The 15,251-nt window shown below is 33.3% G+C and overlaps 1 protein-coding gene across 1 annotated transcript; it reads left to right on the forward strand.

Moving 5' to 3' along the window:
• The first annotated feature begins 974 nt into the window (after window positions 1-974).
• Window positions 975-9,894, forward strand: LOC105330424 (G-protein coupled receptor dmsr-1). The gene is made up of 2 exons (XM_066080285.1): window positions 975-1,276; window positions 4,625-9,894. The coding sequence occupies exons 1-2, from the start codon at window positions 1,269-1,271 to the stop codon at window positions 5,799-5,801; spliced, it is 1,185 nt and encodes a 394-aa protein (XP_065936357.1). The 5' UTR covers window positions 975-1,268; the 3' UTR covers window positions 5,802-9,894.
• The last annotated feature ends 5,357 nt before the right edge of the window (window positions 9,895-15,251 follow it).

Here is a 15,251-nt window from a genome sequence, read left to right on the forward strand (position 1 = left end):
AATACTTTAGTGCACAGGTGACGTCACTATTTGAAGGAACTTCCTGTTATCCTCAGGATATTGCTGTAAGATTGATTGAACATCGTAAGATGATTAATTTAGCGCATAAAACGCATGATATTTTGCAAACAACCTTTTTCCATTGTAATTTCCTTGAAATTGTCAAGCAGTTTACGCTCGTGAAAATGGACCATGTCATTGTTCTTGTTAGAAAATGGATGGGGAAAAGAGACAAGCACGGGTTAGATTCCGGGCTATACGTTAAATTCATCATCTGTCTTACAAAATAGCTCACACAGCATAACGCCTTGGTATCTGGACTGCTATCATTCAAATATTATATATGAACGTTTATTTCTAAACGTATAATCAATGTGTATTTTACATAAGATTAATGAATAACAACGAAAGCTGATTTCTGTAGTTCCACTATTTTTTTATTATCATTTATAACTTAAAAAAATACGATAAAAATATTTTTTATCATTTATGATTGAAAAGAATAAAAAATAAAATTAAAATTAAATAATTTTAAAAAGGTGACCACAAAAGAGGAGCCCGGCCCCCACCCCCTCTAAATCCGCCAGTTATTTCAATTTATCATTCTTTCATTAGTTATTCAACAACAAAAATCGATTTCTAATCGGAGTTCTTATATGCAACATCTCTATGTTTTGGCGTGTAAGTTTGTGCGGGGTTCGAAGTATTCATTACCGCCTCCCCTCCAAACTAACTTTTTATTATTAATTCGGTGAGTGAGTTACATTTAATTCGTGTACTCCTCTTATGATAATTGTTTGAGCCAATTGTCACCGAGATATCGATTTCAACCGTTTGGCTGTGTAGTTGGTCGAATCTAAGGCTATATAATGCTGGGATGTTTTTACCAGATGCAAACTCTAAGCTAATCGTCGTTAAGGTAGGTATATCACTTAAGATTAGAACATCCATTATTATTAGTTTAGAGAAAACTCTTTGAGAAATAGGATTCAAAATAAATTCCCCAAGTATGCGGAGTTTGGTAAATAATCAGTTTAATGGAGGGTTTTAAATTTTAAATTCGATGATGATCATTTTTGTTGGCATAAGCATTATTATACACGTAATAGTGTAATATGTGAATAATATACGTACATGAGTAATTTCCGATCTTAGGCCTTCATTTCGACTGGCATGGGTTTATAGTATGTTTCAGTGGAATCAAAAATAACCTGAATAAGTATTCTATTGATCTGCTTGATTGATGTTTGTTGAGATGTGGGCCAAAGATGACAAGGTAAATTTTTTATTGGAATTTCTAGCATGTCAATATTTTGAAAGTTTTGGGGGCTTTTATTTTAATAAAAAGTCCGTTTTGCAGTATTGTACTTTTGTTAACGTTTATTGAAGAACGTGTTATGTTCTGACGTTTAAACATACATGTAGCATCAGCATGATAACATGTCCGCCTCAACCAATGTAGATTGAAGCACATTTAATTGATCAGTTCACTTAGGTTTCGTTCTATCTTGTGCAGATTTGGCGAAATAATTTATCATTTAATGCATTTTACCATTAACAAGCGCAAGTTTGATGCTTGATGATTACAGAAGCATCAATATAGTACTAACATTTGATGAAACTTCATTGAATTCACACTATTCATGGGGTATACGTAGCTATGATTGATTGGAGAACAGATCAAATATTGGTAAATATTTTTAAAATAGTTATTGTGAAGACACTCGCAGACAGGTTAATTTGGTTTTTTTGTTTAGAAAAGACACTCCAAGCTCGCTATGGATGTCTTAACAAATAAACCAGCACCTACAGCATTGGGTGTCTACCTCTCCAAGTCTGTGTGTTTCTTCTTTAAAAAAAAAGAGAGAATAAAAATCAAATGTAGAAAGTGGGGTTGTCAACATACCAGTCACATTATCCCGAGTTTAAATATTATTTTGTAAAAGAACAAATCCCAAAATCTTTATTTATTTTCCCTTGAGAATAGAATTGGTAAAAGACCGTGCATTCCATTTCATGTGAATAGTTTGAGGAACTTGGTAAATAACTTTAACGTCGATCCGACCTTTGTTTTCTAAACCTTTTTAAATTGCATTCAGACCTGGATGATATTCATACATAGATTAATGGAAATTACAAAATTAAAACAGTTATTTTACACTAAAGGAAGTGCTATTAACTTGATTATTAATCAAAGATTATGGATCAAGAGACATCAAATTATTTAGTTACTAAAATCCGTATGCTTTCAAGCCAAATTGTGTGACTTATGGAAACACTTTTCAATATGTACATGTATTCTCTGCGAGAAGAGAAAAATATATCCCAAATTAAGACACAAACGAGCCCAGTTTTATGGTATGACGCTGTATTGCTGCATTTTTTGTATTTTTTAAAAATTCTAAAATTTAGGACGAAGCCAGAATTCCGAATAACCGCATTCTACTGGAGTCACAGAGTCGTCAATGTTGGTGATTCCAATCATTTATCTCCCCTTACCACTGATAAAACTGTGAAGCCTTGCCCTGGAAGTTCCGCTATTAATGACTAATTTACAACAAAACGCCAAATTATATTACTAATCTCCGATAAATCCACGAACGAAGATTGAATGCACCGGGTATCGGTCCATTGGATCAAAAAACACATAATTTACGCGACGGCTCAGTCCCATACTCCAAGTGGAAAGCAATTTCGGGGCTTATTTTCTATTCTTTGTTAGCGAAATTGGAAGCATCATTATTAAATTAGCAACAGAAAAATAGCCATACGAATAAATGACATGTTTGTGATTATTTCATCAGTCGTGAAAAAGACGGGTGGAAGGCACGGTAAAGGTCAACAGGAAATGGTAAAGGTCAACAGGAAGTGGATACCCAATAACCGTCCCTTTTAGGCCTGCGTTCAAGCGTTAACAGTTTATTATGTATGAGAAGTGTGTTAACTGTGATTAAAGCTACTTGGTCCGATTTTTTTGTTATTACAGAATAAAAATTTTTTTCTATACAAACCATTTATCTTAGAAAGCTATGGACTTTCTCCTATTTACACCAGCAGAATCAGTCTCCTTTCAAAGTTAGAAATATTCAAAGTAAATAAAAATAATTTCTTTTTGGGCAAACGAAATCACAAACCAAAATGCATCACGGGAATGTTTAGAAAAGGAAACCGTTTGGTTTCGTCTCCCGAATAATTGGGGTTATTCAACCCGCATGCTATGCATCGATTGCAAAGAAAGCAAACTTTAGAAATATTTGTAATTTGTCTGATCATTTCCATCTTTATTTAAAGCGATGTCAAAGTCGTAATACAACCATACCTGTTTCGTCGTCAGGGGTGAACTTTAACATGAGGCGAAATAACGCGGTACCCTTTTGTGTCGTTTGTTTTGTTAGTTTTCTTCATTGAAATCTGACTTAATTGACTGGGAAAACTACTGCAATGTCTATTATTATACAGATACGAAGCATAAACATCGTTTAAAAGCGTGCATAAAATTTGATATAAAATCGGACCAAGCAGCTTTAAAAAGCTGTCAAAAACTGAAATCTTACTTGATTGAAGAAGTGTCAAGTTTTATATAATTTAAATATGTTCAACCTTTGAACTTTATTTTTTTTAATGCTATATTAATTTCTCCTTCTCAATTTCGTCTTCTCGAAATAGACAAACTTTTTAATGTCCTTTTCTGCGAAAAAGAAAAGAACGTTCAACACAGCATTTTGTTGTCCAATAGGATTTTGAATGAATATATTGAGTTCATATCTCTGATGAATATGAAGTAGACTTGAGTATACATGGCAACATCTTGACCTGATATTTTATCTGATTGAAGTATTTCACTCAATTTTGAATCTATCATTTGTGGCAGCTGTTCAAATATCGAGAACCCCAAAACTCAATATTCACTTATCATCAGTTCTGAGTAGTCTATTTACTGCAAACCAAACAGTTTCATTTGTACATTAGTGAGGCCTACCCTTTGTTGATTAAGCTGCAATATCTGGTGTATGACTTGAAGGAATTAGGTATCATTCTTTGATTATTATGAAATGATCAAATACGGTCGGAGTGATCGAATCCAATAAAGCCCGAAGGTCTTTATGATACATTTGATTAGCCCAGACCGTATTTAATCACTTCCTAGTATTCAAAAAGTGATTCCTTATTACTTATATTTATATAATTTTCAGCAATTGCACGATAAAATATTAAGATAGTCATTGATGAAATGTATTGGACTATACATTACAAAATCGATTAGTAGTTTTTATCACAGACAAAGACACTGGAAAATGTAAATATTTGTAATTGATTTACCTTCACTCAACATTTCGTTATTTAATTTAAAGGCGTGTATTTTCCTCATTTAATCAAATGTTATTACTGCTCACAAGTTATCGTTGCTTTGAACATTAATAATGTTATGAAGTATCAAATCATGAAAATGAATTAAATGAAAGCCTCTTTCTGTGTTATCATTTTCTATGGTCTAAAATCATTTTTCATTAGTGCTCAGGGTGTCATTGAAACCAACTTTTATTTGAATCGATCGTTGCATTTGTGGACTTGTGCATATTAGTTAAACATCACTTATTGACATTATACTTGTGTTCTTTTCCAGTTCTGACATGGACAACGCAACGAATTCCTGTCTACTTAGCAGACAATGCGATGACCAGGTTGGCTTACATGCTTACGCATGCGTTGTCAACAGGATTTATGGATACCTGATCCTAGTTCTCGGTTGTTTTGGCATTCCTACTAACATTGTAAACATTGCCATCCTCACCCACAAATCAATGCGCTCACCCGTCAACAACATCCTGACAGGGATTGCTATAAGCGACCTCATCACCATGGTAATCATTGTTCCTTATGGAGTCCATTTTTACATCACTAACGGCCTTGACATTACAGAGAATAAATACACATACGAGTGGTCCTTGTTTTTAGAGATATACGCCATGGTTACCATCACTACACAAACAGTGTCGATTTGGCTTGGAGTTTGTTTGTCCTTTTTTCGCTATATTTACATTAAAACCATGGGTTGTGGGCGCTATAACATTGATACAAAGACGTCATGTATCCTTGTAATATTCATTTTTTTGATAATAATTGCTGTATTTACTCCTGTTTACAATTCTGCTTCAATCAAAAGTATGTCGTGTGTAGACGAAGTAAGAAATACAACGGTTAGCTACTACCGAATCGCGCCTTTAATGAGCAGTGATTTTTTAACGCATGCTTATTCCATGTGGATATATGTCATTATAGGAAAATGGATTCCTTGTTTTCTTATCACCTTATTTGGAGGATGTCTCCTTCATTCCCTACAAGAAAACACACGACGGACCATACATCTGCACGGTTCTCACGCCACCTCGCGGCTCCAGCAGCACCGCCGGACAACCACCATGTTGTTGATTATCATTCTAATGTATATAGTGGCTTCTCTTCCACAGAGTATTTTACTCATCATAGCTTTCGCCGACAAAACATTTTTTGAAAATGAGTATGCCCTTCTAGGAGATAGCATCGACATTCTTTCCATGATTAACAACTCCATTAACTTTGTCCTGTATTGTGCAATGAGCCGACAGTTTAGGGACCTTCTCCGGCAATGTGTATGCCAATACTTCGCCCTGCCCCAACAGGATGCAAAGAGCTACAACACCGCTAGTCATCTTTTGTCCCAGAATAACTTACACAGCAAAGTGTTTGCGATGAACGAAATAAAAAAACAGGACAGTCCTCTTCTTGACAGACTCAGTAAACCAGTGGAAAAAGGCTTCTAATAAATGTGCCACATTTTTTTTCATATTCATACACATTATATTTTTATATAGTATTAATTGATTGTTGGACTTTTCCCCAAACATTAGTGTGTGTGTGTGTGTGGAGGGGGGGGGGGGTTATAATGATGTATTATGTACATAAAAAGTATTGCTGTCAGATGTATCGAAGACGGTGAAAATCTAAGTGCGTTATCAACTTTAGAAGAAAATAAAGGAACGATTCTAGAGAAGGTATCATAAGATACAGATAAGTCGTAATATGGAGCCCAACATACGGAGAAGTGCTGAATTTTTAGTTTATCGCCAATATCTGTATATGTGACATACTAGTTTTATCAAGAGGAATGTAAAACAGCTTAGAAACAATAAATATTGAGTCAATGGATCAGTCATGATTTGACGTTACCAAATCAGATAGACAAATTTGGAATATTTTAAAATCCTTGTAAACTAGACAATAAATTCAGAGTGAAGCAATTAATACTATAGCCTTGTCCTTAACAATACCCGTGTTATTAGTGATTTCGGCAAATCAAGTACTGAGGGAGAGTCGATTTGATAAGAACAATATTTAGTGTGAACAAAACATAAAAAAGAGTTCACAGCAGGAACTGCTCATACTTTAGGAGAACGAGAACATTTCCCGTGGGAGAAGGTAGAGAGACAAGGAATTGTGTTTCAGTATAGTAAGATAATCTCCTCAGAACTAAGGTCGTGAATTTGTTATGAGACTCGACGGGGCTGTACGTTTTGCGTCGTATCTTTGTCAAAAATCTGCATAATTTAACTTCCGGGCTAGACTAGTTAGTGTCACTGGTTGGCTACGATTTTATTGACTTGCAAACCATTGACTGTTTAGAGTCGTCGGGCCTTTGTCATCATTTGAAAACAAAAAACAAATACATTTACTTTCATTTACGAGTTATGGCATGGAAACACGAAACCCGCAATTCAGTTTTATAACCCCCTGAAAACTAGGTTACATTCTGCGCAAATAAGCTGGTACTTCCGACCATCGTCGGATCCCCGTTTCAGTGAAATAAAAGCTATGGCGATATTGAATCGAACATTGGCAATAAAGAAGATTGGTTGTAACGGTGATACTTATTTTTTAAATATATAAATTATTTGCTGTATATTGATGTAACGCAGGAATAAGTTTCCAACCCAGGCTCGAATACTTTAATAGGATTTGCGTAAGTTTTGTCATTACGTGTAAAAAGTAAACTGTTATTTAGGCTGCGAATGTTTCCTTATAGAAAATTTCATTGGTAAGCCCGAATTCCTGAGAAATGTCCATTATTGCTAAAGGATTTGTAATCTTACGCTTTTGAAGAATATACCCTTTTAATTTCTTTACTTTGAATGCAGATCGGCTTCATATTTGAGGCTTGATATTTATACTGTTATAACTAGAATGTTTATGCAAAAGAAATGCTAATGCTTGAGTTAGGACATTAATGAAATTAGGCTTTACAACAGTGAAATTTTAACAAAAGCACATTTCCAATTGTTTAAGTATAATGTAACTACAAACTGATATGCTTCTAGACCTCTAGACCATAAACTTGTACATTTTCGATATATACACAATCCATTAAAATAGAAGGGAATTTTGACACACGTAGTTAAACATCTAATTGTTGGAGACTATGTCTCGGTGATTGCCAGAGCAACTGTGGTATCCTCCGCTCGCTGGGGATCTGTCCAGGCTGCTCATATCTAGAACTATGCAACAACGAGACGATAACGAGACAAAAACGAGACATTGAACGAGTCTTGGGAATGGGTACACACTCGGAAAGAATTGAATTAATATTGAATGAAATTTACTATCGACTGCAGACGTGCCTTAACTTTAGGATTCGGATTATTTTTCAATTTTTAAGGATTATAAATAAATCATACCCACAATAAAACAGGTATGCGTTGTATGCAGTTCCGTGTGCATGCACGTATAGAAAAAGGATGCCGTGTTTAAATGACATTGCGGAATATGGGTTATACAAGTCGTAATCAATAATATGCATAGCATAGGCAGTTTAAGAGCTGACTATCCCTTGAGTATTCAAAAGGTTAACACTCAGCTTCTCACCTTAAACAATTAAAAAAAAAAAGAAAACTGTGTGAGGAGCTTGCGCCGTACGGGTACTTATTTAGTTAACATATTTTACCACATGGATCTTTTGATTTGTCTCTTTTTTTTACGCAATGCAATTGCCGTTATTTATCAAATCATTATAAAATAAATAACAGTACTTTTATTCCTTACATGTAATTTCCGTTCTTTTAGTCAACTTCTTTACTGGTGTTTCGGGCGCAGTCAGTACCATGAAAAGATGCTATCACAGTTAGGCTTATGAAAAATAGGAGGTCAGAAAGAGGCGGGGTTCGGATACAAAACCGTTGATCTTTTTCTCCACACTGAAATTCAAAATAGCATATTCCTGCAACAACCTCTTATCAAAGTAGTATTGTCCTTAATTGCGAAAGTGTGATGTGCTTGCGAAGAAACTGTTTCGTGACAATTAAACGATAGTCGACATACATGTATGAATGATATATATATTATAGGCCGAAAAACTGGTATACATTGTACCTTTATCTCAAGTAATGACCTATCAGAAAGTTCTATGTTGCCCCAATCGGCAATTAATCTGTAATGTACATTAAATATTAACTTACAGATCTTGTCTACAATGTTTTTTTTTAGAAATATCACATAAACCAATCAGGGAGTTGATACAGAAATGAAATAAAATATGATTAATTGTAATACAGGAAACGCATCAGCATTATTAGCATTCTGTACTCTGACGTACACCTACACGTGCGACTACCAGTAGGCACTAATGTGAGTACGGCACAAAATATTTCCTCCACACGGACCTAGTGGACTTTATGGAGTTGTATAATTGATGAGGCGCCCCTCCTGAGAGAGGAGAGTCTTTGATGTATTTCAGGAGGATGCAAGGGTTTTCATCACTGAAGTATTTGTTGTAAAATGCTTTATTCTACTACTGCGTTTTCAGACAGAAAAATAATTCCATAGAATTAACGGTCTTTGTTTGCAATCGGAGTACTATTTATATTTCATGCTCAAGATGGTTATGATAGTTTTAAGCGAATAATGTTCTATAGACTTTATTGGGTTTTCTGTCGGACCGCAAACGCATTGATACCGATATTATAAATCATGAATATGGTTATCAAAATGGATAATATACAAAACATCTTCAAGCGATGACAGTTTTACAGTTATCCACAAATGTATCAAATCCCAAAGTGTAAGCATGTTTTGCGGGAAAAATACTCTGACCGACCTCCCTTCTGTAACATGCCCTATTTAACAAAGCCCGGGCCGGGTCTCTCCTTGAGTCCTACTAACATGCAGAACTTTGCTCTCTCTTGAGGCAGTCACGGCATGTATGCACTGAGCAGTGGGTCCCTGATGCCTTAAACACCAAGTTGTCGCAAATATCAAGATTAATGAGCTATTTAAAAAAAAAAGAATGGGAAATTAAGTTTTAAAAAATATTACTCAAACTAGCATTTTATACTTGCTGCATCTCGACATTTTTTAAATATCTGAAATAAACTGAAATACCAGTAAATGTTTGTGTTGATACTTTATCGTTCCTAGTGTTATTTGACATTAAGACTACGATTAAATTTTGCTTGATGCTTGATCCGAAGACCTAAACTGACAAGTATTACCGCCTGTGGCCTAGAGTAAGTTAATTATCGACCAGCGCGCTGGTGATCAGTATCATACCACATCTAAACAGTAAGAGAGATAATCTAGTCAAAGAATCAGATAACTGTCCTGAGATGACTTCTTTCAATGCTTTAAACATTCTTGTGATTTTGTTTATGATTAAATGCGCAAAAATCTGTTAAGAATTTGTTAAGGAATATTCTACTCAATAGGAGGTTTTTTGTTGTTTTTTTTACAAACATTTTGTATATTCTAAATAGCGTGAGAGCTCATCAAGGAAATGTTCTTTCTAGTCTTACAGATTTGCACCTTGATTGGTTTCTTGGCTTTTATATATTATGATTCAAAGTCCGTTTCCACTGCACTCGGTCATCTTGTGATAAAAGGTACATTTGTATTTAAAAAAAAATAAAAATAGATGTCCATCAAATTGCAACAACTATAAAAACTTTAAATATGATGGTATATATAATACTGATTTGTGATTGTTGATGTTCATTTTAATAAAAGATAGTTTTCAAACTATTTTCAAATTATCAAAATTAACTATTATTAATAATAAATCAAATTAATTTTATACGCGATATACGTTTAAAACGTGTGTGTGTGTGTGTGTGTGTGTGTGTGTGTGTGTGGTTATTTTGTCTTGCCATTAGATATTATGAGAATAAAAGAAGCTGGAATTAGGTTTGTCACTTTATTTTATCATTACTATTTCAAGTTGATTTGTTCGATTTAACAGATTTATGAAAGAAAATAACAAAGCAATATATAAATGATAAGCTCAATAAAAATTTGTGAAAAATATGGTATCGGAGAATAACGCACGAAGTCGATATTAGTTACAAATCTTATCACTGCATCTACCGCTCTTCATTTCCTGAATAATTCCATAAAGATCAGGCATCATTTGGTCCACACCAATAACAAACCTAACGAACCAGCGCCATTGCTTGGCTAACCTTATTTACTTGTTAGGGATTGGAAAGAAACCATTTTGAAAAGAAAACAATTTTGGCTGGAAATGTACCGTATGCGTTTTTGAAATGACTGTCGACACAACAATATAAATATAATCGATTGAATTACCATAATGTTTTGACTATATTTAATTTCGTTCCTTCATTTAGATATGCAAAATACTAGCATAACTTCCTACAAATACCAGATGAGTAATAAAACTGAACCTTGGGATCTCAAACGCCAATAACTTGAATACCATCAATATATCTCGAAAGAAGTTGGAAGTCCAAACTATTGCTTTACAAACGTATGTTTGCTTTTGTTTCTCGAACTTTCATCTCAGTCCCAGGGAATTTTAGATAACAAATTCTCATTGAAAATAAGCCGTAGCCTATTGTTTTGGTGAGAAATTTGGAGATTTTTTCAAAATCATTCGATGATAAAATAGCCGCTAATTAAAAAAAAACAAACTATTAAACTCTATTATTTTATTTCGATACTTAGATAATGGTATTATATACGTCCAAAAAATTATTTTAAATGTTGAAGATCAAATGACTTCATTCAATGCTTTAAACATTATTGAGGTTTTGTTTGTGATTCTGTGTGACAAAATGTAAGAATTTGTTAAGGAATATTCTACTCCATATAGGAGGTTTTTGTACAAACAGAGTAAGAGTTAACCAAGGAAATGTTCTTTTAAGTCTTACATATTTGAACAATGATTGGTTTCTTGGGTTTTATACATTACGATTCAAAGTACGTTTCCACTGCACTCGGTCATCTTGTGATAAAAGGTACATGTGCGATTTTTAACCCCACCCCCCCCCAAAAAAAAGTTATCCATTTAATTGCAACAACTTTAAAAACTTAAAATATAATGGTATATATAATACTGATTTATGATTGTTGATGTTCATATCATGCTCAAATCATGTTTGCATTATATTTGCATTATTCATAAAAAACTGAAATAACCTCACATATCGAAAAAGACCGTTTTCCCCATTGGCACTAAATTGTACAAGTTATTTTCAAACAGTACTTTCAAAATGTTTTGAATTCCAGAAATTCAAGTTATATTTAATCCGATTATCAACTGCCTCCTTTCTGCTCGGTTACATTATGTAGAAATCAATAAATAAAGATCGTTGTAATTAAAAATATCAAAATTGAATTAACGTAATAACGGGATCTTCTCTCGTAATTACTAGATAAAGAAATTTATGTGGCCCTGTTCGTCTTTCGTAAATTTTTTTATTAAGGAAATACTAAATTATCTAAATAAAAGAAGGCATTTAAAATTTGATTTTTAATTGTAAGGGGGCTAAGAACTACTCTCTGATTCCAGGAAAACCCCACCGACCTCTTATAGCTTGACTAATTTCATAATGAAACTAGTCTTCATTACAGATGTTTGATGATTAAAACTTTAATAATGTATGTAGATTTATTACTTGGTATTTATATCGCAAAAACGAGATATCTAACGAGATGATTAGAATGAAGATAATGAAGTCGTTATATCGAGATTTTTAGTCACAATTACGGTAATATCGTGTTAATAATTAATTATGATTCAATATCTTGTCCAGTCAATCCGGGTTTTGTAAATAAGCATCTTCGGTTGATTAAAGCAGAGTCTACATTAATATACTCTGATATTAAAATTAACAAACGCCAAAACCCTATGGAAGTCTGTATTGATTAACAGAGCCGGTGATTGCATTGACATATTCCACTCAAACCTTCACATTATCTTTAATTTTATCCTCCAGATACAACTTTCTATCGAACATACAATTTGAATACAGATACTACACAGTGTCGTAACTCTCTAGGACAGAGAACTGCTGAGGGTGAAACAGTTGAACTGTCCCATGGGACATCATGTCAACAGTGTTTGGTGAAAGGCCATTGGCCCCTTACAATGAATCATATATAGTTCATGATGCCAATGGTGTCCCAAAACAGATCGAGATTCCATAGATATCATAGATATACCAAAGACTGACATAGATAAACTAATGTCAAGAGTCATGTATTTTCCTTCATATATATATAAAATATGCCATGCAATGAATGAATACAGAAGGTTTAAGGCCAAACGTCATTTATATAAAGACATATTGTTAATGTTCAATTAATTGTTTAACTTTTATCTATTCATACAACAATATATTTTGATTTTGAAACGTAAAACAATGCATTAAGGAATAAAAATATAAAGACAGTGCAATAATGAAAAAAAAAAACTAAACCAAAATCATTACATAAATTCAACAATAAAACTCGAAAAATTAATAAAGCAAGAGTCATCATTTTAACGATTACCTCATATAAAAGCAATGAAGAAAAAAGCATATACCTCATATTTTAAGGGCTCTGTCGAACGACCAATTACAGAGAAGGTTTACATTGCCCACTGATGCCAGTTATGTGCATTTCTAGGTTAACCACTGCCTTCATAGTCAACTAACCATCTAAAAGCATTTCATCCTTAGTAAAAACATTTTTGAATTATATATAAGAATGTGTGCTAAGAGCAGAAAGGTTATGAACTGAAAGACACATGAAAATCTTTTTGTAATAGAGCAGTCATAACGGTTTAATCAAGAGATTTATGGAGGTATGGATCTATGAAAACAACAAACCTGTTTTAGTTAATGTTTTTACTTTACGATCGGCCATCGTTGCAAGCAAACAGATTACTCATGATATGCATTATTGTTACCCATTACACCCGCATTCAGTGTAATTTAACTATTTTTTTAATTCTAGCAAACAGGAAACTCAAGGAGAATGAGAGCAAATATATAAAACTAGGTTATATTTAGCTAGTTCATTTCATTGTTAACGTTGATCGTTTAAAATACATCAAATGAAGCCTTTATTTGCTCTTCTCTCATTTTGACACTAATAGTTAGTCATGAATCATTGGTCCATTGTGAGACCTTACATGAATTCAAAGTGACATTCATCCGAGTATTAAGAACTGATAAGGAACATTTCCTAATGGAAAAGAATTGTCACTTCTCCGACCTGTCGGGTCTCATTTACATCCCGGCAAATCATTTCTTATGAAAACGAGATACTGGCATTCATATTCTGAGAAACGGCATAAAATAAAATTAAAACACTGAAATTAGAAAGACTTAAATTTGATAGATTGAGAATCTAATGCAGAAAATGGTTTCGTGACGACAATACGCCAGAATGACACAATTGTATAAACATCACACAACTATTCATTGTTCATTTTTTTAAAAACAATATTGACTTTAGACTTAATAATTATGGTTATTCTTGGTGGGCCAATGGTCAAAACATTTACTTTGAGTGCAGAAGATCGTGGATTCAAATCAAACAGAGGTAAACCGCACAGACACCTTAATATTCTTTCGCCAAGCAATAAAAGTTGTTGATCATCGTGATAAACATTGGTGGCTAGTTTGAAAAAAAAATATCACTGCTCAATAGTATGTATTCCTGTAACAACATATGCTGACGTCATAATTAAATTGAGATTGAACGTTTTTACACAATAACACTGATCAGTCAATAGATAAATCAGTTAGTAAACGCACAAATACCTTGTGAACTGCCGTTTTGGGTATTTTATTCTATGATATTTGCTTCAAGTGCAACTCACTTTACCATTAAATGGATCCATCAATTGCATTTGTAGCTATTTTAATATGCATTGCTTCTTTCGGTCACACTTTGGGTATTCTATTTTTCATGGACTGGTCGGTACAAATCAGTTTAATCACTTACATGTGTACTTTGTTTCTTTGCTTATAAAACAACACTTATTGTTCATTTAAAAGAAAACAAAACCTGACAGTGGTTTTTCAAATACAAATCTCGTACGCACTTCAAAAAATAAGGTGATTATTATGATAATTACATATTGATATGCTTTGGTCAACCTTTATAAAACACAATACGATTAGCTGTTTGTATATTTCAAAATTTTATTTAATTTATATAAAAAAAATGTTGACCCGTAAATTGATTATTTTTTTTCTTTTTTATGCAATCATTATCTGATTAAGGTGTAAAACTTGTCTGTCGTAGAGAAAATAATATTTACTTTTCTCTTCATATAATTATACAATGTCGAAGTAGGAAGGGTAAAGTTCAGAGTCAAAGTTATGGAGAAGGCTTACATAGGCGTTGCCTGCTGCCTCATGCATTTAAGTAAATATATATTTGCATAAAAATCTGTTCAAATCAAATCAAAATTCAGAGTCCTAACCAAGTAAGACTGAAAATAAAGAAGGCCCCACATTTTTGATAAATAGAGTGATATAGGATTATCCCGACTTCAGCAATAGAAATAGCGAATTAATTATAATTGATTGGTTATAAACAACTTTGAGTGTTTCTACATGTCTATTTATATAAGGAATAAGGAATCATTCTTTGAGTATTATGAGGTGATAATTTTGGTCGGGGCGTGATCAAACCAAATGAAGCCCGAAGGGCTTTATGATAGATTTGATCACGCTCTGACCGAAATTATCACCTCATGATATTCAAAGAATGATTCCTTATTACTTATATTTATATAATTTAAAACCATCGTACGATTAAATATTCAAATATATATAAGCAAACCCCGCTGGCGCCTCAATTTGGCTTTATGAGTTATATAGTACAAAATCGATACGTAGTGTTATCACAGGCAAAGACACTGGAAAATGTAAATATATGAGAATAACTATCTTCATGTATTTTATAGTATATACCAATCGAGTGGTACG

Source organism: Magallana gigas, chromosome 3, assembly GCF_963853765.1.
Source record: "Magallana gigas chromosome 3, xbMagGiga1.1, whole genome shotgun sequence".
NCBI lineage: Eukaryota > Metazoa > Mollusca > Bivalvia > Ostreida > Ostreidae > Magallana > Magallana gigas.